Here is a 24,629-nt window from a genome sequence, read left to right as displayed (position 1 = left end):
GTTACTATTGACCGCAGATGAGAGACAATGTTGAGGGGTATGTGCGGACATGCCTCATCTGCCGGCAAGATAAGGGGACAAATCAGAAGGCTGCCGGTCTCCTTGAGCCTCTACCAATTCCAGAACGTCTTTAGGATAGCATCTCCATGGACTTTAGTGTTAATCTGCCAAAGGTAGAGGGCCTCAATTCTATGTTGGTTATGGTGGATCGTTTCTCAAAGTATGACACCTTCATCCCAGCTTCCAAGGAGTGCCCTGCAGAAAAAACTACAGAGTTATTCGTAAAGCATGTGGTGAAACACTGGGGCATACCAAAGAGCATTGTAAGTGATCGCAATGCTTGTTTCACGTGCAAGTTCTGACGTAAAGTATTTCGGTTACTTGGCTCTGATTTGCTGTTTTCAACAAGTTTTCATCCACAGACAGATAGGGAGACAGAGCACATCAACGGGATACTCGAGCAGTACCTTAGGCATTTTGTTAGTGCCAATTAAAAAAATTGGGTGAAGCTCCTTGATGTGGCACAATTTTGTTACAATCTGCAGAAGGGCGAGTCTTCAGGCCGCAACTTGTTTGAGATAGCCATGAGGCAGCAGCCACTGACCCCGCACACTCTTGCCGCACAAGAAAAGGGAAGGCCATCATTCGCCTATCAGTTTGTTTGCGACTGACACAAGCAAAATGAGTTGACGAAGGCATTCTTACATAAGGTGGCAAAGAGAATGAAGAAGTGGGCGGACAAGCATCATCGGCCCGCGGGGTTCCAAGTTGGGGACCAAGTGTTGGTGAAACTATATCCTAGTCGCACAGGCATCTTCCACGGGCGGCACCGCGGACTACTCAGAAAGTATGAGGGACCCTTCACCATCACAAAGAAGGTGGGCAAGTTGGCATACAAGCTGAAGTTGCCCCCAGACTTCAAGGTGCACCCGGTGTTCCACGTGTGCAACCTCAAGCAGTTCCATCCAAATGATGGAGACCCGGAACGCAGTGTGCCACAACGTGCTCCCATCATGTAGAGGGCCCCGGCAGCACAACGGGCCGAGAAGCACCTCAGTCAGATCCTTCGTCACAAGGTCAACTACCTGGGGCAAGCGAAGAAATACTTGGTGCAGTGGGAGGAAACAACGGAACCAACGTAGGAGCCTGCATTCCGAATGAACAGCCGTTATCCGGCTGAAGTCAGAGCTTACCACGAAACATATGGCACCGAGGACGGTGCATGATTTGAAGGGGGAGCATGTTCCCTTGCGACTTACATTGTACAGTTGCACTTAGAGTCTGTTTTGCTTTTGTTGAGTCTGATGTAAGTTGCCCGGTTCAGGTGAATCAATACCCCGAAGGAGCAGCCCGTATACTTGAACTGTAATTGCCTGCGGGCAAAATTGTGAATGAAGTAAATGCGTTGAGCTTTCTTTTGTTCACCCTCGTTGTGATTGCTTCTTGTGATTGCAATTTCTCTCCCTCAATTCTCTCTTGCTCTCTTGCACTCTGATTACAAGCTTCCGCGATCGGCAAGTGAGCTGACAAGTAGGCTTGCGACGGTGAGGAGTGACCGTTGCGCCGCGCTGGCCTATCGAAGGAAATAGGCCCGTGACATTAACAATGTCCCACGTTTTATTCTCATCAAGGCCCTGCAATTCTTTATTCATAGCATTTTTTCAAATAGTATTGGAATTAGCTTTTCGAAAAGTCTTTGGTTCTTGAGCACTAGATACTGCACTCAAGAAAGCAAAGTGAGATTGAACAACATTATCATATGTCAAATAAGATTGCATAGGATAAGAGACAATATGATAAGTGAAAAAATATATCATTCTTTCTGGAGGACGAGTCTCTTTGCTTGATCTCCGTTGAGTTGGAGGTGCTTATGTTTGAATTGTTGTTTCAACTGCAGGAGTTGCTTCATTTTTTGGAGGTATAACATCTATATTTAAGGCAATGACATCAGAAGTTATTGTTAGAAGCAGTACCAAATCCGACAAGTACTCCCTCTTGGAACGATTCTCATAATCACTCTGTGCTTGGAAATATGGTTCAACTTAAGCAAAATGTACATCACGAGAAATGACAAGCTTTCGAGATGCCACATTATAACAAATATATCCTTTGTTTGTGGAAGAATACCCAAAATATAGACACCGATTCGATCGAGCATCCAACTTACCACGATGGATTGCTTGTTGATGCACATAACAAACACAACCAAAACCCCACAAATGAGATATGTCAGGCGTCTGATTCTTCAAAACTTCCAGTGGTGACTTAAAATTGATTACTTGACTAAGAAGTCGATTAATCAAATATATTGCAGTTAAAACTCCATGAGACCAATACCTTTTTGGGACATTCATTTGAAGCATAAGAGCTCTCAAGTGATTTCAAGGATGTGTTGATTTTTTCTTTCTGCCACCCCCATTCTGTTGTGGTGTTCCAACACAACTAGTTTGGTGAATAATTTCTTGGCTCCGAAGATATTCAAAAAATGGTTCCTTGGTGTATTATGTACCATTGTCAGACTTGAGTAAGTACCATATTATGAAAATCTTTGAAAGCAAATAACACCTCCGTTTTTTTATTTTAGCAAGTATAACCATGTAGCACGCGATCGATCATCAATAAATAACAAAATATTTATATCCATCATATGAATCAATTGGAGTAGGACCCCATAAATCAGAATGGATTAGTTCAAAAGGCTCAACAGACGTAGACATAGAACTAACAAATGGTAAGCGAGTTTGTTTAACAAATTGACAAACATCACAAACATTAGACTCAATCGAAACAGAAGGGAAAAGACTCAACAAAACACGGTTGGAATGATGTCCAAGCCGTTTATGCAAGATGTGACTTTCCACAAAGCTGCTGGTATGACACGCTTTATTAGTGGGTTTGAGCAAGTACAGTTCATGTGAATAAATTCCTTCACCAATCGTCTTCTTCGACTTTTGATCCTGAAAGATCACTGAATTAGGAGAGAAAATAACATCACACTTCAAGGAATTAGTAATTTTTCCAACAGAAAGAAGTTGGGTTGGAAAAGATGGAACAACAAGTGCATAGGAAGTGAAACTATTTGGAAAAAAATCAATTTTTTCACTCCCTAACACAGGAATTGTAACTCCATTAGCAACAAAAACATTATGCTTATTAGACCTAGGAAGAAATTCATGCACAGATGAAGGACTATTGGCCATATGATCAGTTGCCCTAGAATCAATAATCCAAGAATTAACTTTAGAAGACAAAGTAAGACAAGCTTGTAAATTACCTGAAGCATGGGTAGAGGCAGAAGAACTTTGTTCAGAAGACATGGACTTACTGATTTGTTGAAGAAGATGACTTAACTGATTCATTGAGATAGATGTATCGGCTACTGCAACATGATCTCTCTTATTCTTGTCAAAATTCAGTTTGAGGTGAGGATATAATTCCCAGTATCGATCCTTGGTGTGCCCATTTTTACCACAATGATCACAATGGTAAGGCTTTTTTTTTCTTATTTCGATAAGTATTCTTCCCTTTTTCAGTATCAAAAGGTTTTCTTCTATCATATTTCTCTACCAAAAGAGCATTCGATTCAACTTTCACAGATGAAGATTTTAGTTCAACATTCATAGTCTTCTTCTGAGTTTCTTCACGTTGAATAATGGCATAAACACTGGAAAAAGAAGGAAGGGTAGCATCCATAAGAATATTACTCCTGATGTTTTGATATTCAGGCTTCAGGCTACTGAGCAATGAAATTTTTTTATCTTCTTGTGCTCTTTGCAAAAGAGTATTGGCGTCAATAGTATGTGGACGATACGTGTTTAATTCATCCCACATCCTTTTCAGATTTTCATGATGTTCACTTAATGTCTTTTCACTTTGTGTTGCTGCAATCTCTAGCTTAAGTTTAAATATGCGAGCGGCATTATTCTGATTACCGTATAAATCTGCTATACAATCCCACAACTCCTTTGCAGATTCAGAGAAGGTAAAAATTCCAGAAATTTGAGGTTCCATGGAATTGAGAATCCAAGATCGAACAGGTTGATCAATAGAAATCCAATCTTCATAACCAATATCAGCAGATGCAGGACAAGCTTTTGTTCCATTGATGAAACCCAACTTTTTCTTACCACCAAGAGACAATGTCACTGCTCTCGACCAAGGTACGTAGTTAATACCATTGAAGAGAACAGATGAAAGCTTCCAACCAGGATTACCGTCCGATTCACCCATCGGTAAAGAGAGCAAATACAATCAAACACAAAATGATGAGACAAGGGCAAAAAAAAACCCGGAACTGCTGACTTTGAAGTCGCTTTTAACCCCTCAAATAAGGTCGAAAAATAGCCAAAAAATACAGTGATCTAGGTGCGACAATACACATCCAATGCCACCAACCTTGCTTAATTCCGAGTTACGGTTAGGGAGATAATGAATTTGTCGTGAGAGTGCGCAGAAACAAATTCTGCAGAATTTTGCAGAAAACAGAGAAAAACGAAGACAGCACCTTGTCTTCTTTTTCAATGACGAATTAGATCAAACTAACCTGGCTCTCATACCATGTAGCAAGAAAGAAAAAAACTCATGACAAGACAAAAGATTTACGTGGTTCGGCTATAGCCTACTCCACGGGAGAAGAGGTAGGGAGATGTTATTCATTGTGTCTCAATGGAGATCACAGCAGCAATACATATAGTTACAATGAAGATAGGATGCCAATAATGAAGCAACCTATTTTAGCAACTTCCAATTACGAAAGTCCCGAAGTAGCAATTACTAAAATTGTGGTCAATCAAATCAACCCACAAATAGAAACAAATTCTCCATAAATCTCTCTTCTCCACCAACAGGTGTGCATAATGCCTTCATGCAAGTAAGATGGCTTAACTTACAGGGTGGACCTTGGACGCTTCAAAGGATGCCTTAAAACCATTTCCATCTGAAGGACGTGATGTTCATTAGTAGCAGGTATTATTGTCTGCATTATCTTATCTCATCTTGTTGAGAAATTTTCTCTCCATATGATTGTAAACTCACAATGGCATTTTCTTACTCAATGATGGAATTTATGCAATGATAATTGTGGAAATTGTAAGATGATTGTAATCCTAGGCATTTTTCTAGGTAATACGTGTTGCAGATGATGGGTGAAAGATAAAAATTGTCATAATGCATCGAGGAAAATTACAGCCTCCATATGATTTTCATCTCACAATCACATTTTCTCTACTCAGTGATGGAATTTATGCAATGATAATTGTGGAAATTATAAGATGATTGTAACCCTAACCATTCTTCTGAGTAGTGCATGTTGCAGATGATGGGTAAAAGATAAGAATTGCCATAATGCATCAAGGAAAATTACAAGTGGGGAGATTCTTTTCTTAGCGTGGTTATCTCCTTTAACTACCTTCTGGATTTCTTGTTGGCTAGTTTTTTTTTCAAAATAAGGGCCTTCTTCCTACACGTGTTGCTCAAATTAACACATCACATTCTTTATTCCTAATTGGGCATTTCAACTGGCACCCTTTGATACGTTTTCTAATTGTAATCTTTTTATCTGAACCAACCCACTTGATATTGGAGTATGTAATTCTTGATCCGGAGCTATATCACATGGATTCTCCATTCTTACTTCCATACCATATTGCCTTGTATACTAGTCACAATGGATGGCTCCATAAAAATCATGGCATCCACATATTTACAGCCATATCCATGTGATATAGATCCTGAATTAAGTTGCAATATCTGGTGGTTGGTATATTATTTTGAGCCTCTTCCATCTCGGTTGTTTCCAATAATTCAAGTATACTATTCTTTTATAAATTATACATGTATCTTGCAGAACAAAACTATTCTTTTATAAATTATACGAGTATCTTTCTAAATAAAACAAACTTGCAGCTAACAAGATTACCTCTTTTGTACTAGCATCTCCTAGACTGAATCAGTTAATTTTCTAAGTAACTTTCTTTTCTAGAGGACACCAATTTTCATTGCCAATTAAGTATGTTAGTATGACCCTTTGTATAAAATGTGTGATATAAAAGGAGGTAAAATATTCAGCCATATCTGATTATATTTATACATCCAGCTATTAGATTCACTGCTTATGCAGGACAACCTCCAGGATAGATGACAGTTTGCTAGTACTACAGAATGGGACACATGGATCATGTTTCTTAGGTATCTCCATTCTCCAAGGTTCTACTTCTACAATTCGGCAGTTTGGTGCAAACTAGAAATGCACATTAAACTAAGCTGATGGCATATGGAGCAACTACTAGTAGAAAAAAGAAGTATAGGGAAAATGGTAAAAGATATACTGTGACAAGTGTCAAGATGGTTTCACACAGGGAAAGGGAGGGGGTGGGGGATGTGAAATAAGAAATATTTTTGCAAGGGGGTGGCATGAGTTTATGCTATTCACATCCACACCAGATAAAAGGCCATGTGATCTTTATTTGAATGGTCTATTAATGAATTAGAATGCATAGCACTGCAGAATTTGGTTGACATTTGGAATTTTACAACTGGTGCTACTACATTTGTCCTCTGATTATACAGAATATAGATCAATGGAACATCTTGTCACTCTACTCCTAGTTTGGCATACTTTGAATCTTGTCTTAGTGTTCAGAAATGTGCCTAGTATCTTTTCATGGTCTATATATCTTAATGAACAGAATTTGAATGCTTTAGTTTGACGCCTATGAATCAGATTGGAGCAGTGTTTTAAAACTCGCCCAGTCAACTCGTTGACTCTGCTGGCTCGGCCCTCCAGCGAGTCAACCCGGCAAGGCAAACTCGGTTTGCCAAAACTCGGGCTTGACTCGGGCGAGTTTTGGGATGTTTGAAATTTGTTTTTTGAGTTTCAAATTACAGTTTCGAAATATATAAGTACATATATTTTAACAAGGGTTACCCCCAGATTTTGTATAAAAAAGAAAATAAAAATCATTTAAAGATAAAAAAGCATTTAAATCCATAGAATAAAATCGCCATGTTGTTCGAACTACTGTTCACCCTGTGTTATCAACTTATTCTAGCAAAATATTTTAAAGAAATGATTCTCACTATATATGGAGGGTCAACTGTGCCTATGGGAAGTCACATTTAGGTTTTATCATCCATTTGTTATGTGAACAAGCATTGTACATATTCAAATATTAGTAGTCTTTCTATAGTTGTGCCATTAATATATTTCCTGCATAGTTTTATACATGAGAAAATTGCTTATTTATGTTGATATTGGGCATTCTGTAAACTTTCAATATGCACATATATCCCTATTTTACATTTATGGATTTGTTAGAGAGGGAATTAAAACTTTTAAAACAAGCTAGCATATATGATTGGCCATTTTAGGAACCTTAGGTAGTAGCAGACTGAACTCATGGTGACCAAATCCTCTAATTCAAGTCATGAATTAGTCAAAGTGCTTGTATAGATATCAAATTCAATTATTCAAGCAAACCTCTATAGCTCTTTGCAGTTGTTTTTATATTCTTACAGACATTTGGAGACTATGTTTACTCAAAAACATGGTTTCAGACAAATTATATATTGTTTTTCTTTTAAAATCAAAAGTTAACAAAACCCGGTCCGAGTCACCGAGTTGACCCGCCGAGTCATGAGTCAATAAAGAACGAGTCGAGTTCCGAGTCACGGGTTTTAAAACCTTGGATTGGAGTACAGTGATATTGTTGGATGGAGTAAATGGAAATGAAATAGTTCGCTCTAAAGTCTAACTACGATTACAATGGTGGACTGTTACAACATGCTTCATCCTTACTGAGCTATAATGGCAGTTCATTATACTGGATTTCTGTTAAAAAGAAGCGGTTTGTTGATACAATATTCAAGAGTTTGGTGTCAATGTAAATAAGCATTCTTCCTATATGATCTCTGAAATGGACATGGACATTGCCCTACCATATGCCCTCGTTGTTCTCTTCTATGATATGGGAAATGCCCAGAGATAATTAATTATCAGTCTACTACTTATGATAAGAGCATTCTTCATGTAAGCTGATAGCTGAGAGATGTTGGAAGCAATAATTACACTGGTAGGTAGAATGAACATAAATTTATGAGGAAATAACATATGCCAATCATATTGATTTAGTTGTCAATTGTCATAATCAATTGATGACCAGCATATGTTGCGCTGGATGACTGATGTTAAGATAGTTCAGTTTACTGATTAACTTTACTTTCATTTATGGAAAAAAGATACTATACAGGATCCTATATAACAATTTTCTGGGAGCCCAATTCTGCCCACTATCATTGAAACAGAGAGCGCATGCAGCTCAAGGTTTACTATTTAGCCAGTCCAACGAACTCAATTGGAGTTATATCCATATTTGATATGAAAGACACTGAATGGACCCTGACTGTTGCTATTAGGAAGATGCTGTCTTTTATAACTTATCCTCTTTTGTAGACTTTCAGAGCTGCTACCTAGTCTAGCTTCTACAATAATGCTTGCTTCCCAAGGGCCTAATTGCTTTTGATTTCACATGATGAACAAGGAGGAAAAGAAAATCTGACTTGTTTGTACATTTCTTTATTCTCTCAAATGAATAATATTTCATGATGGAAAGCTTGTGGTTGGAAGTTAAGCTTTCCAAGCGATATGCTACTACATGTAAAGATGGTTTTTCTCCAAGTCTTGAATTATCTTCTCAGTAATGTCCACGTTCCACAGGATTTATCCCCGAGGAAACACTATGTTAAAAAGCGAAAAGGCCTTGCATGGATGCCAATTCATTTTTTGTGCAAAATTGTGTGTTTCTTTTTGTTCATATCATTCTGTGTTGTGAATTGGATGCGAGTCCCTTGAAGTTTGAATTGTGAACTGAAGAATTTCTTATTTTTCCAGGTCTATATTTTTGAGAGGCTTTTCTTGCATCAGTGTGTTCAAGAAGTGTAAAATTGGTTCTCGTTCAACTAAATGAGAAACTGGCATTTATTTTCACTTTGATACTGAAGTCACTCAATGGGAGGCGCCAATGAAAATTTGTCCGTCATGCCACTAAGGTCAACTGGAGTCACGCTTGGACTGTTCAGTAACCGTCAAAAAGTTTGAGTTATACAAGGCTCTGTTTGGGAAAGGGAGCCGGTGTTGGAAAGGAGATGGGAGTGCAGAAGAAAATGGGTGATGAGGCTGGAGTTGTCAACTACATTCGATCTCCACTCTCAACACCATCTTCATCTCCCAAATCAGGGTTCCCAAACACCTGCAAGGATGCGTGGTATTAATTAAACCCTCATTAAATTCCATCTTCCCTCCCATCTCTGGCTACCAAACATAACCTAAAGGGTTTTATTGTATCACTGAAGGTTGCTGTAGGATGTCTGATCTATCTGATAGGATGATAAGCTGTTTTTGAAGTTTTGATTCATTGGCATCTACTCAACTTTTAACTAAGGATACACCCACTGAATTTGCCAAGCATCACAGGAACTATGACTGGATCGTTCAATTACTAGTTGGTAAACAGGAACTATGATTGGATCATTCAACTTAGAATGATCTTTGCTTAATTTTTCTTGCAACTAGCAAAAGTATACTTCATTGCTCTCCTTTGCCTTTGTCACTTAATGATGTCTGCTATCCAAGTTTTCTACATGGTTTTTAAGTAAGTTCTGCTAGAATTTTCTGTATACTGACCAAATCTGAGCATGTTGTTTCTATTTGTCATATGGGTATTCTGATGTCTGTACCAATCAATTTTGTTGGCATTGAATCGGCCAGATTTTAGAAGGGGCCCAATTCGGCCCCTTATAAACGGTCCAACTCAAGCTGAATCGGCTCTTATTTATTATTTTATTATTTTTATTTTTTTAATGATGTTTTGAAATTAGAGAGTAAAAGTGACCGGTTTAGCTTGATTCATTTCGGCGGATTCTCTAAATCAATGTTGTCAGGGAATTGGCCTAATCTGATTCTGAATCGCCCGGTTTTCAACCATGGGATGACACGTGATAGTGAATTATTAAAAGAATATTTTAACATATTAAAACTATTTTTAACGATTTTTAAGCATTTTTGAAAAATAAGCTGAATGAGCCCTATTCCATATCTATTTTGGGCCTGGTTCAGTCCATATCTTGGGGACACCATTTTTTGGCTCTGCGACTAAAGACACGACACATCACATGCGCCTAACTAGGGCTGGTAAACGAGCCAAGTTTGGACTGTTCAGGCTCGGCTCATTAAGGGCATGTCCTGCTCGGCCTCGGCTTGTTAGCTCATCATGAGCCAAGCCAAGCCCGAGCTCATTACAAGCGGATCATGAGTGGACTGGTTTTCTAAAGAAATTATTTTTAAAGTGATTTTTAAAGCTTGTTGGGGAGTTATATATATATATATAATACATGTATAAAACATATATAGTTTATATTATGTATAAAATATACAATATATAAATAGATAATATGTAAAACGAGCCTCTCGGGGCTGAACCAAGCCAAGCTTCATGTTAGTGCTCAGCTCATTTACCTAAACAAGCTGGCTCATAGTTTGGCTAGCTAACAGATCTCAATTCCTAGCAGAGCTGAGCTGTGCCGAACGCAGAGTTGCTCATCTCGTTTCCCAGCCCTATTCCTAACAAGCATGGATCATATTCTATCATTTAATTTTTGAATACTTCAATAATAAATACTTTTTTTTATAGTAAAACATCAAACGAACAATTTTAATACATATAATTATAGGAAAACCTGTGTCCTCGTGTCCTATTTTCAAAAGGATTTGCAAACTCACATCATGAAGTCATACCGAGTCACTGTTCGTGTCCATGTCTTTGTAGCGTAGGGTTCAACGCAGTGAGGTTTAGTACCTGGTCTGTTTCAAATGCTTAGGTCATGTTGACTTCTCACCTGGGCTCAACTGAACCATTATTCTAGTTGTATCTGGTCCTGATCCACCACAGTCTGATTTGAACACCCCGATCCAAATATATCTTGGACTAACCAACATATGTATTGTGAGATACAGATCGGACAGCATTAAAGCTACGGAAGTTGGAACCCAGACAGAGCCCACCCTTTATATATAGTGATAATTCCAAATGACCACTTTCTTTCATCCTACTTTTCTCTATGGTCCAACTTACCATCTCATCAACCAGTGTAACCAAACGATGTTTACAATTCAAAATTATTAAAACCAACACAATGTAACGATTCTATTAATCATTGCAGATCTCCATCACAACTAACAAAATTTTATTTGTAGTTCAAAGTTCAAAGAACAATTATTTATACTTGTGGCCCGTTTGATGATATGGGTTTTCGTGTATATATGTGATTGTTTTGTATCATGAATACCTTATGGTAGTACTTGTATGGATCTAGCCACCCAATGATAGATATAGCCATAATGATGTGTTTATTTAGTAAGGTAGAAGGTTTTATTATGCCACAAGGTTCATTTTTGAGATGATAAAAAGTCATCTCACAATTCATGAAAATAAGTATATTTTAAAAATAACATAAAACATCAGCCAACTTTTTTTTTTCTTTTGAAAGGCAAGTTGGGGTTAGGCTTATTATTCACCTATATTTTTTTATTTGTTTAGATGTGATCCAAGCGGGTTTAAGTGCCTGAAGCGCATATCTACTGAAACAAATATGATTGCCACGATAAGAAACTCTTTTCATTCTTGGGTTTAAGTGCCTGAAGCGCATATCTACTGAAACAAATATGATTGCCACGATAAGAAACTCTTTTCATTCTTCTTCTATGATTGCGCGCACTTATGCTCGCTTGAGGCATTTTGATGGCCTACTTTGCATGTGAGGTGCTGAGGTCTGTTTTAATCAAACTACTTATTGACTTCTCATTTTTCGAAAGGTTTGACCATTTGAAAGACTTAAAAATGTATTTATATCGCATTTATGGGCCATTATGACTGTTGGATGGTTTTAGAGGTCCTTGATCGTTAATCAAAGACGAGTGACTGTTCGAGACCATTGAATTTATGGCCTTTAATCACATTTATCACAAAACGTTTTGGTCTTTCTAAAGTCTATAAATTTCTTCATTTTTTCGTCTTTTGGATCATCAAAATTTTTGACTCTCAAACTTTCTTTTTTTATTCTTTTGTTCTCGATTTGGCTTTCAAGGTTGGGAAAGGTCACTTGATTTTGTGAAATAGTGACTTTTTTGAGGTTCAAGCCTAATTGTATTATGGGAACTCAGTTGTAACAAATTCTTTTCGCATTTTGAAATTTTTGAAGTGGTGCGATTGAAGTTTTAAAGATAGCGATTTTAAGAACGTGCCTCTAGGCTTGGGATCTCAATTTTCTTAAATCCTATTTTGATCACCGATTGTTCCAAAAGATACTTCAAGGAGGTTACCTGAAATGAAAGAACAAAAATTGATCCATGAAGGTTTAATTATTGAATCACTTTTTAATGGCATGTTCCGGGTTAGCTTTGATAACGAAGACCCGATGCTAGGTTATGTTTCAGGGCGAATACGATGTAGTTTTATACAAATACTATCAAGAGATAAAGTTAAAATGGAAGTTAGTAGTTTAAACCTGCACCATCCCATCATAAGGAAACATGCATTGATAGCACTGATAGCTCCTACCAGCCATGCCGAGCCTCATTGGTATGTTTGAGTCAACTTTAACATATGAAAATAGTAAATAAAATATCTAAACATCACCATCCATGTCCAAAGGTAAGATTTTGCTTTTGAATTAGATTTACCGGTGCTAGAGTACCATCATTAGTCCTTTTATAGAGCCCTAAAAACCATGCATTAAATGAAAATAGATAGGAGACTTCAATAAATTGGCAGGTTTCATACCAAAACTTCACAAAAACAAAAAAAATCAAAACAATTAGAGCCAAAGCATATTTATACTAAATAAACCATAACAAACACATTTATTCTACTATAGTGGTACCGAAAGTACAAGTCCCTATTAACAATTTCATTTCAGTCCATTGATCCCTTTATTCCATTATTTCATCTTGCACACCGGCTAGCTAGAAACACCCATGGAGTCCATTGCTGCAACAACATAATCATCAAACCATACACTCCACACAACATATGCCAATCATTACATGGTTTTGCATGACGAGTTTTCTTCACGGAAAACAACACAATGACTAGAATACCCTTGGCCATGACCGAAACACGGATCGCCCCGGTCTCTGCAACCGCATGTGCAAGGTCGGGTCTCGTGCTTGGGTCGGCAAGGCCGGTAGTAGCACCCACAATGACATGACCCATAATGGCAAAAACTCACTGGTGCACCTAGCACTGGTGGTTTATATGCAATGACTTCTGATTGTGGTTTTGATGCCGGCGGTTTTGGATCCAGTGGAGGCAGTGCTGGGTCTGGGGGTGTGACCACCACCATCACTATTGGCCCCACCAACTCTGGTGAAGTGGGGACCTCCTCCTCATCATTACCTTTCTTAGTAGTGCTATCACTGCTGGGTTTGGGATTGTCGCCATCGGAATCCGGCTTCTTTACTACCTCCAATACTTCGAAACTAAGGATGCACTTGCCGGCTTTCTGGCATATTTTTTTAATGATCTTTTGTGGATCAAACATTCCGGTAATCGTTATCATATTTGCCTTCTCATCAAAACTCTTGCTATGGATTTCTGTTAAAGGAAAAAACATTGGTTAACTAAATGGTTAATTAAGCAAAATCAACAAATTCATATTCATATAAGACAATAGACAAATTAGCTATAGGAGACAAATTTGCGAAATAAAAAGGAAATAACCAAAAATAAAGATTGTGTTAGCCTAGAATAAAGCAAACAAAATAAGGTTAACAAAACTTACTCTTGATAATTAAAAAAAAAAAGAGAGAGAGAAAAACCAACCACAAATACAAATAGTGCATATTGCTTTCTTGATCTTCTCGTAACAACGCGAGCAATCTAATTTTGCCTTGATCACTAATGAGTAAACCTGAAATTTACAGAAAATAGCAGAGAAATGGTTATGTTATAATCAGAAAACTGTTTGTAACACTGTTATCAAACGGTACCTTCCTCAGATCTCACTTTTCTTCTTTTATACGGGTAAAAGACCTAGTTAGGATATATATATATATATACACACATACGTTAGCTGCAAATGTTTGTATGTACAAACCAAGATTGCCAAACTAGAAAGCGAAAGCTAAAAACAATATATACTGGAAATGTATATAGGAAGCAAGAGGTGAGTAATAGAAAAAAAAGACAATATGAGAATTGAATGAGAATAGAAACCTAACACAAATAAGAACTAAAATAAAAAATGACTGTTCTTAAATTTTCTAATTTTTTTTAGTATAAGAATTAATTTTTTTAACAAAATCTAAAAATGATGACTGCCAATCTAGAGAAAGCACATGAAAGTGAGTGAGAAATATGAAGAAAAACACATAAAAAACATGAAAAGTAGAGTGAGAAAACATATAAAAAAGAATAAAATGAACCATGTGGAAAGCATATGAGAAGCACAAGAGAATCGAGATTCACATCAAATTTCAAAAGCGAGAAGTATCGTGCTTTTAAAACGAGTTTTCTAAAAACAAGCTTCCCACATATCTAAGAAGCTTCCGATAACTATATTACAAACACCTTTGAATCACCATGGTGCAAAACCAACCATATCCCCCACTCCCATTCCTCTCCCCTGCCCTTTTCCTTTCGTTTCTTCAAACTAAGGATGTGAGACCCTATGAAGAAACAGGGATCCGTCATGGGACCCATCCAAATCAAGCCCTCAGCAATAAAATGCACCCCAAGTAACTACTACTACTTTTAAAGACTGGGACTCAGGCGCTCAGAAGCCATGTCCATGTATTCTAAGTGTATGCAAGTCCATGTCTGATAACTGCCAGGCTCTCGGTCTAGCTTGGTCTAGGTTCAGTTGCAAGTCCAATAGGCTCAGCAAGCCGAGTTGTGACTCGATCAGTCAAAATACAAGCATATGGCCCCTTGAGCAACGGGGATACAACGGTAATTGGCTTCTCGAGCTCCCTAGGACGGACTCTTCAGAAATAAACTTTTGATGAGGGAAGCTTCCGTTAATCATAGCCAACTCCAAAAGCTTCATCCTGGAAGTAAAAGTTTCTTTGTTTTTCCCCAACCAACCTTGGACATTGTGGGATGCGAGCAGGGGAGCTTGAGAGCTTAGCGGTTTGGGATAGATATGGAGTGTGCAGGTGCAATCAATAAATAGGGGAGAACACATTCCATTCACCTTTCATTATTTGACACGTGTCCCAACACAACGTATAATTTAGTAATGTCAGAAGATGACGTCATCTGCATGATTATTTATGTGTGTACTGTGTGTGCTTAATCTAGAATCTAGATCAGGGTTTCCAATAGCAGCTATTCATTTTTGGATTTTGATCCAAATCTTAGTCAGGGCAGTTTGGAGACCCAAAACTATAGTGGGATCAGCATGAATGACTCAATCCTACCTCAATGGACTATAGGCCAAAACACATACTAGGTGTCCAGGGCTGCGTTTGATTAGGTCAAAGATTCGAAGCCAACCGGTGGGATTGAGGCTCACCTACGACTTGTAATGGGTTCATAGCTCATGGTTAGCAACGAAGAACAAGGATCTTGTGGGAGCTAGACGATGAGGTCACTGGTTGATTCATGGATCAAGTGGGCTGCACCATCCCACAAGACTAGGGTAGACTCGGATCATGTTAGCCCCACAATTCTCACAGGCAAAAACTAATACGGAAATGGTAAGCCAAGAAATTTCATAACAATTTACAATCAAGGCAGACCAATTTATGTAGATAACTGGTTCAGCATCATGCTAGTTTCTTAAGGCCACATACCAACAGTGAATGGTTCTTTTCGGGTCCACAGCCGTGGGTCCAACCCTTTGAGAGCCCTAGTCTTGCTAAAGTCCAGTAGGCACAAAGCTAGCTGGCAGCAACTCACTGTGATGTTAATTGACAGCTCCCATTAAATCATTTACTCCTTTAGGTGTATAAACATATGACAATATGCTTTTCTCTAAAAGGTTATTAGGGAGTTTTTAGCTAACTCAGGTTTTATATTTATCCATTTCCACACTCATAGGGTTCAATCAAAATGACACAAAACCTTCAATGTTCAAAGCACAAGAAAAGAAACCAAACAATGTTTCTCCATGATCTTTAACGCATTACTGAAAATACCATGGATCCAAGCAACTCACTGGTAAAAGTAACTCACCTTGTGCTAAGAATGAATTGGTAGGGTTGTTAATGAGTTGGGTTTGACTTGGACCCAACCCGTACCAAACCCTATAGGGACAGGTTTTGGTAATAAAGAACGAGGCCCCGATTAAAATCCAGGTCAGACCTGAAGGGTCCGATTCGTATATAGGTTAGAGACCAACCTATTCATAAAGGTAATCTTAACATTCTAAAACATTGAAAATAAATTATATTGTAGTGCATGAAAATATGACATTTCATACAGAGGTGTTCATCTCCATATAATTCATTCTTGTGATAAAATCCACATGAAAATTGGATCGAGATAACGGTAAATAACCTCAATTTTGTGTCTTTTTTGTATCAATGGGTCAAGTGAGAGAATGTTTGATATTTTGAATCGGGTTCACATTCAATATGACATATAAAGGGTTTACATACATGAATGCCATGTATGTAACCCCTCACTCTCCTCCCAGTATAAATTGAGGCATGGTTGTTTGATAAGTTCAATCAAGGTGCTCACTTTTTCTCATTTGGGTTCAGGGTCCTGGTCACTATTGACTTGATGACCCGAGCTCATCGTGGGCGTCAATAGGCTGAGAACGCCAAACACCCGCATCCACTGAAACATCATTTGAATCATCCAAGGCCGCATCCGGTAAGTGGCTCTTTCGCGATCCATTTTATGGTAACACTCTAATCTTTATGCTAGTGAAAGGTATTGTTCACCTACTCACTTAAAGTGGGTGCTATTGTCACTAGTACCATGGTCCAAATTAGAACACATGATGAGTTTACTTTTTTCCTATGCTATCACAATGTGGTATGAGAGGGCCTTGGCAAGTTAATTATTTTGTATTCACACCCTTTGTCAAATGCACATGCTAGGGTTAGGTATATGCTTCTTGTGAGCTCCTTAGTTGTAATTATAGTTTTCTTTTTATTAGTATTTTCTAATAGTATATGGTTCACCACGTTGATTTTTCCATTCATAGATCTTATTTTTATATTTTAGTTTCCAATTATTGGTTTAAGGATATTCAATACTGAGTGCGGGAGAGAAAGAGAGGGACAATTCTTTTTCTTATTTTTTTTGCCTTTTTTCTAAGATAATAATGAATTTTTAATAATCTCCACAAAATGTTCAGCTGATGAAACAAAAGATTTCTAAGCTAAAAGTGTGTAACCCCATTGTGCTCATCTAAGGTTGTCAATAGATCGAGCATCTGACCCATCAAGGTGCACCTAAACCAACCCAAATAACAAGCACTTAGGTTTGAGATTGGGCTTCGGTTATGTCAGGTCAAGAAAATGAAATGCTAGACCCATATATATATATATATATATATATATATATATATATATATTATGACAAGAAATAGGGATGGCGGGGCAGAGGTGGGGTGGAGACCAGTTTTTCCCCGGTCCACTATCATCTCTTAAGGTATTTTAGTTATTTTACTAACGGAAATCAGGGGGAAAGCGTAAGTCTATCCTCGCACGGGTTTTGATTTTAACATTCATTTTCGTTTTATGTTCTCCATCCCCGGTTCAAACGAGACGAAGCCCCATTTTTTCCTGATCCACTGTCATCCTTTACAAGAACCCTAGCAGAAGCAAGAAAAACCTTGGTTGGGACTCCACAATCACCCACCTTGCCTTACATGGCCTACCACTGAAAGCTACAGAGGTTTGATCCATTGCCTTCATTTCAACACCCTCACATTCACCATGTTGGCCATGCAGATGACTACCCTGTGGTGGTAGCTAGTCTAGGACATATATTTTCACTTAAAAATACATACATATATAACAACCATTAGTGGAGTCATCACTTTACCCATATCTAACTCTGACATACTTTCCATCTTTCACATATAAAAGGAGAATTCCTCTTGCTCCGACTCTAGAAGGCATTGAAGATGTCTTAAATGTAGAGATGCAGGACCCTAGGGAAGTCACAATTGAAGAAAACAAAATTACATATAAAAAATTTAAATAGGATAATGTACTTGCTAGAACCATAATGCTCACATACATAGAAGACGATCTCATTAGAGTATTTGAGGACTATTGCTAAGTCCATGTTTGATGCCATATCTATAAAGTATGACACTATCTCTGAAAAGCACAATCAGTTGCTCTTGAAGCAATATAATTCATGCAAAATGCAAGACATTGGCAACATAATTATTGACCATGTGAATAAAATGCTAGTATTGGCCAAAGAATTGATAATTTTTATGAATCTAATATCAAATCATATGCAAATCTCAGTCATCTTAAATAATCTATAATCTTCCTGGAAGATAGTCACTATTGCTTAGTTTAAATTCAAAGAATCTAACTTTGGAAGAGCTACCCATTCAACTGAAAATAAAGCAACAACACATAAACTAAGAGAAGAAGGGTGAATTGCACTTTGCTAGAGATGCTCTCAGTGGTAGCTATGGATCTAGGCACCCTCAATTCAATAAAAAACCATTTAAAAACTTTGCCAATTTTGATAAGAAGAAGGGTTCAACATTTTGTAAGTCACAAAAAGTCGTCTCCCTACTCAAATGCTTCAAGTGTGGTAAACTTGAGTACTTCAAAAGTGATTGTTGAAGTCTTTAGAACAACAAGAATGATGGGAAAAAAGAGACATGATATAATTTGCATGATATTCGAGTGCTTATATGCAGATCAAGAACTTTCTGGATTATGGGCAAACTCAGAAACAATACATTACATTGCCAAAAGTAAGGAAGGGGTAGTAGAAATGACATAATACAAACTTGGGAAACATCATGTGTATATCAAAAACAACTACTCTGATGTTATGGGTGTTGGTACATATCGTATTAAAGTCTTAGACAATAATGTTTTTCATACTGAAATACTGTTTGTGTTGTTCATGCAACAAAATTTGGTATATGTCCATTTCTGATTAATAAGGGATTTGAAGTGAGGTTCATCCCAGGAAAGGTGACTATGGGCAAGTATGGTTGGGTCAAATTTAAAAGTCGCTTTGAATAAGACCATTGATTGTTTAAACTTCATGTTTCAAATTTGAATTAAGGTGCTTCACTTTCTGCTTATACTAATAATGTTCTTAATGTTGATGTGAATGTTTGGCACCAAAGACTAGAACACATTAATTTAAATAAAATAAATAAACTTGTTAAACTAAATTTATTACTTAATTTCAAAGAAACATCTTTTCACATATGTGAATCATGCATTCATGAAAAAATGATAAGAAAACCATTTTCAACTAAAGTAATTATAGTATTTAAACTATTAGAGATCATTCATTCAGACATTTGTGGACCTTTTAAGAGCCAAACCCATAGATGAATCCAATACTTCATAACTTTTATTAATGATTTCTTAATATATAATTATTTATATTTCATATCACATAAGTCTGAGGCATTAAAGAAATTTAAAGAATATTGTTAAGAAGTTTAAACTTAACTTGAAAGAAGAATTAAGGTTTTAAAGTTTGATTGAGGATGTGAATATACCTAAAATAAAATTTTTGAATATTATAAGAAAAATATAATTGAACCTCAAACAACAATGCATGAAATACCCCAACAAAATGGTGTGACAAGAAGATATAATAGAACTCTCCTAGACATGGTAAGGTATATATTGTTTCATGCTTTGTTAACCAAGGTATTTCGGGGAGAAACTATCTATATAGCTACTTATATTTTAAATAAAGTTCCATAGCCATTATCTCTATATCCTATAAATTATAAAATGGAAGAAAACTAGATCTTAGATATCTTTGTAAATGGGGTTTTACCACTCACATAAAAATTATAGATCAATCGAGAGATAAATTATACAATAGATCTATAAGATGTACCATTATTAGATATTGAAAAAGATTCAAACGTTATAGATTTTATCATTGTGATAAGTGTTTAATTGAAAGTAGAGATGTATTCATAAAAAAGGCAAACATGGACCCAACCATTCCTAAAATCAATGAAGATGATCTATTTGATTTTATCTATGACTGATGATTTTTATAAGCAGTTAGGCAATGATAAACCAATTGTTAGTGAATATTCTCCTTCACATCTGACACCTGTTGGTCACAAAAAGTCAAGAACTCCTCTTTCATACCCGAATGACTACTATGTTTACTTATCTTGATGGAATAGAAAATAACTTGTTTTATAGTGAAACAATTCACTCATATAAACCAATAGCCTGGATAAAAGTCATGGATGGAAAAATTGAGTCTATTAAAAATCTAAAGAAAGAAAAACTATTGGATGTAAATGGATATTAAGAAAGAAATACAAATACGATGATAGTATAAACAAATTTAAAGCTAGATTAGTAGCTAAAGGACTTTTTCAAAGATAAGGGTTAGACTATATTGATACGTGTTCACTAGTTGCAAAATATGTCTTAATAAAAAAATATTGATTATTGTAACACCTTATTATTTAAATCTACATAAGATTGATGTCAAAATTGCATTCCTAAATAGTGATCTAAAATAAATCTTTATGGAACAACCTGAACGATACATTGTTAAAGGCTAAGAGGATAAACTGTATAAGTTGAAAAAATCCATATATGGACTTAAACAATCACCATGTCAATGGTTTTTGAAGTTTCATAAGGAAAATACTACACTCAAATATATGGCAAATAGATTTAACAATTGTGTTTATGTTTGAAAAAGTGGGCAGAATTTTTTTGTTATATCTTTAAATATGGATGAAAATCTTTTGACCGCAAGCGATAATAAAATGATTGTTAAAACCAAGTTATGGTTAAATTTATAATTCGAAATGAAAGACATGGAAGAGGCATTCTATGTTTTTAAAATTAAAATTACTTGAGATAAAAAATCTAGATTTTTAAGTTTGAGTATATATATATATATATATATATATATATATATATATATATATATATATATACTCAAGAAGTTTAAAATGAGTGACTACAAGTCAGTTAGTACACCCTTAGTAAAAGGGTTTAAATTAAGTAAAAATGATTGTCCAAGTGAAAAAAAATAAGTTGTTGGAAGTTTGATGTATGCTATGTTATGTAGGAAGCCCGATATTAACTTTGTTGTTGGTCTTATTAGTAGCTAATAGAGTAATTATGGTCAGCCTCATTGACAAACAGTTAAGAGAATATTTAGGTATTTGAAAGAGACCAAAATATTTATAATTGTGTTTTTTGGTCATGCAAAGAACAAAATTGTGTAGCTCAACCTACCAAAGAAGCTGAGTATATTGTTTGCAATGTTATTGTCACCTTTGTCATTTGAATAAGTTGCTTTATCAATGATTTGAAGCTGAATATAAGCAATAGGTCAATGCAAATTTACTGTGACAATTAAACAACTATTATTCTTATGAAGAGTGAAGCATACAGTTTTAAAAGTAAACATATGATGGTGAAATATCATTATGTTCATTACGTGATTGATAAGAATGAGATTATATTCAATTACTTACATACCACTCATATGATTACATATTCTTTAACCAAAAGTATTTCTAAATAAATATTTTCAAAACATGTATCTTGCATGAGATTAAGATATATCTAATCGAGATATTTAGTTGAATAGATAAAAGAGAAAATACATCATGCAAGTGCTAGACCCAAATAGTGAGAGGAAAAATCCTGCATCAGGATCCAGCTCTCATGGCAAAGTGAGAGATGTCGACTTAAAAAGGCAATAGAACTGGTCACGTCGCCTCTCATGCATAGAATCCATGCATTAAGGAGAGAGAAGTGCCCTCAATCTCATTAATGCATGGATTGCCAATTTCATGGGCAAATCCAAACTGATTTATCAAAATTCATTACACAACAATTTTCAGAATCAAATTTAAATTGTTTTTTATTTCTCTACGTTTCTTAATGCATGAAATTAAATTATACAATAAAGCTGGAGAAACAACCAGCCAAGGAGAGCGTTATTAAATCCCAGCACCTGCGCACTGCAGGAATATCGAAGCAAAGAATCCCCCCTTGACGTGTTCATACCCCATTCTTCTCTCTTTCTCTCTGTGTTTTTTCACCCCCTTCTGTGCACATCTACCATCAACTAAAGCTAACAGGGCATTCAAATGAGCCCCTAGTTTCAGAACCAATTCTCCATACTGCCAAATGCTAAAAGTATAATTTTTTATCAAACCATACAATTTGAGCAAATAAAAAGGCATGGTGCATCAACACATGGCAAACACAGAAGTTTTCTATGGGGGATGAATCATTTTATCCTACGATAACAAAAATGAGTTTATAAGAGGAAATGTATCACAATAGTAACCTTAAAATGCTCAATTTTTTGTGAGGTTCGAGAACTTTACAAAAAATTGGAACGCCCGAAGACTTTGATTAGGTTTTCTAATGAATTGAGCTTAAATAAGTGGAGACTTATCCAAGTGGCCAGAAATTTTAGCACCTTGTGTCTCTCACTCTCTCTTTTTATTTTTATGTTTTTAAAAGCAAGCTGGGTTTAGGCAGACCCCTACCAGATATCTCTTAAGCCCCGTGTGGCAGGGATTTGTACTTGGGCTTTCATCTTGGTACAAGACTCCGCTTACCACATGGGATACCACCTGAGTGGTCTCTCTCTTAGGGCACATCTGGAAGCAAAAAAAAACTCTCATACGAAAAGAAATTTTTTTTGAGAAGTTTTGATTTGATAAGTTTTTCAAAAGAAAAGTTTTTGCATGTTTAGGTAGCATGAGAAAATGGGGCTGAAAATGAAAGAGAAACATTTTTGCTTGTTTGTTTGTGCCTGAAAATATTTTCTCATACTACACAAGAATAATTGAATCCCATCTAGAACTTGCAATATCCAAAATAGTGAAAATCCACCACTCATCCATCACAAATTATAGATATATGAAAGCAAATAATTGAATCATTGCAATTTGCAAAACGTCTAAATAGTGAAAATGAATATTCCATCCATAATCATGAATTTACATTTATAGATATTTCATTGCTGCTACCTAGTCTAGCTTCTACAATACTGCTTGCTTCCCAAGGGCCTAATGGCTTTTGATTTCTCATGATGAACAAGGTGGAAAAGAAAATCTGACCCGTTTGTACATTTCTTTAGTCTCTCAAATAAATAATATTTCATGATAGCAAGCTTGTAGTTGAAAGTTAGCTTCCAAAGCGATATGCTGCCACTATTTACCTATTCCACAGCCATCGGTCTGGACCAACATGACCCTTTTCAAGTTTGTCATAAGCCAAGCGTCCAAGAACCAAAGAGTAAGGGTGGCAAAATCTGACCCGACCTGCCAACCCGCTTCTTAGCCGGGTTAGGGTTTGGCTTAAACGGGTTCGTGTCGTAAACGGGTCTACCTGCCTAACCCGTTTATTAAACAGGTTGTGTTCGTGTTAGGGGCCAACTTGCCAACCCATTTGACCCATTTAATAAACAGGTTAGGCGGGCGGGTCAACCTGTTTACACTAACCCCGTCAACCCGAAACCCGTTTATATATATATATATATATATATATATATATATATATATATATATATATATATATATATATATATATATATATATAAAACCCATCAACCTAATCTCGGGTCAACCGTCTCGTTTCAAGAGTTTCCAAGTGCGTCGAGTACACCGCCGCCCAGCTCTGCCTGAGAACCGTCGTCGGAGTTTCCCTCGAAACATAGATCATGCAGTCTTCGATGACGCAAGGTCGGTCCTTCATCGAAACCTGGCCATTTTCCGGCGTGGGTATGACCGGAAACCCGCCAGGAACCGCCTCCATGGTGGACCTTCAGCCGTTCAGGGAGGCATTAGTGGACTCCCTGGAGAGGAAGATTTCAGAAGACCCATTGCGCTCAGAGACGTAGAGGAGGGAGTCATCGCAGAAGAAGTTGTTGTAGTTGACAGATCTGCCGTCGGTGGCCTGAAACTCTTGGTTGGGATTTGGGGAGAAGTCGGGGAGCAAAATGGGGATGGTGAAGATGTCGAAGGTGTAGTTGGCCCTAGCGTAGGTGGTAAAGATGATGGACATCGGCCTCTCATTGGAGGAAGAAGATGAAGCGGAAGAAAAGTGAAGGAAGAAGAAGGGTTTGCACGATCAACTCTATTGTCGAGGAACTCACACCCTAATCCTGCCCCCATATATTGAATAATCTAATGGTCTATCTATGTTCCAGATAAGGGTAGAATAGTGAGTTATGCTTCCACCATACTGGGTGGTAAGTAGAATCAGTGATCGACTTTTTTCGCGTTTATGACCCGAAAGAAACTGCACTGCACGGAGACCTATGGCGCAAACTCAGCTTGTCGTACACTCCATTGGCTTGCGTGTAAGAGCAATACCCATGAGAATCAAACTCGTTGTTTTGTCTCTTTTTTTTATCGAAGCAGGGCACAACCCGTGTAATCGGATC

The 24,629-nt window shown here is 36.9% G+C and overlaps 1 protein-coding gene across 1 annotated transcript; it reads right to left on the bottom strand.

Moving 5' to 3' along the window:
* Window positions 1-3,477: 3,477 nt before the first annotated feature.
* Window positions 3,478-4,230, bottom strand: LOC149848205 (uncharacterized). Its single transcript, XM_090003643.1, has one exon. It carries the CDS (start codon window positions 4,228-4,230, stop codon window positions 3,478-3,480), a length of 753 nt encoding a protein of 250 aa, XP_089859769.1.
* Between the last annotated feature and the right edge of the window lie 20,399 nt (window positions 4,231-24,629).

Source organism: Nuphar pumila, chromosome 1 (assembly GCF_984573655.1).
Source record: "Nuphar pumila chromosome 1, dmNupPumi1.hap1.1, whole genome shotgun sequence".
Classification (NCBI taxonomy): Eukaryota; Viridiplantae; Streptophyta; class Magnoliopsida; order Nymphaeales; family Nymphaeaceae; genus Nuphar; species Nuphar pumila.
Note: the sequence above shows the minus strand (reverse complement) of the source record. Positions and strands in the feature narration are given on the sequence as shown.

Bases quoted from the DNA above. Each gene is read 5' to 3' on its own strand.
- LOC149848205 (XM_090003643.1), bottom strand. From the start codon at position 4,230: ATGGGTGAATCGGACGGTAATCCTGGTTGGAAGCTTTCATCTGTTCTC.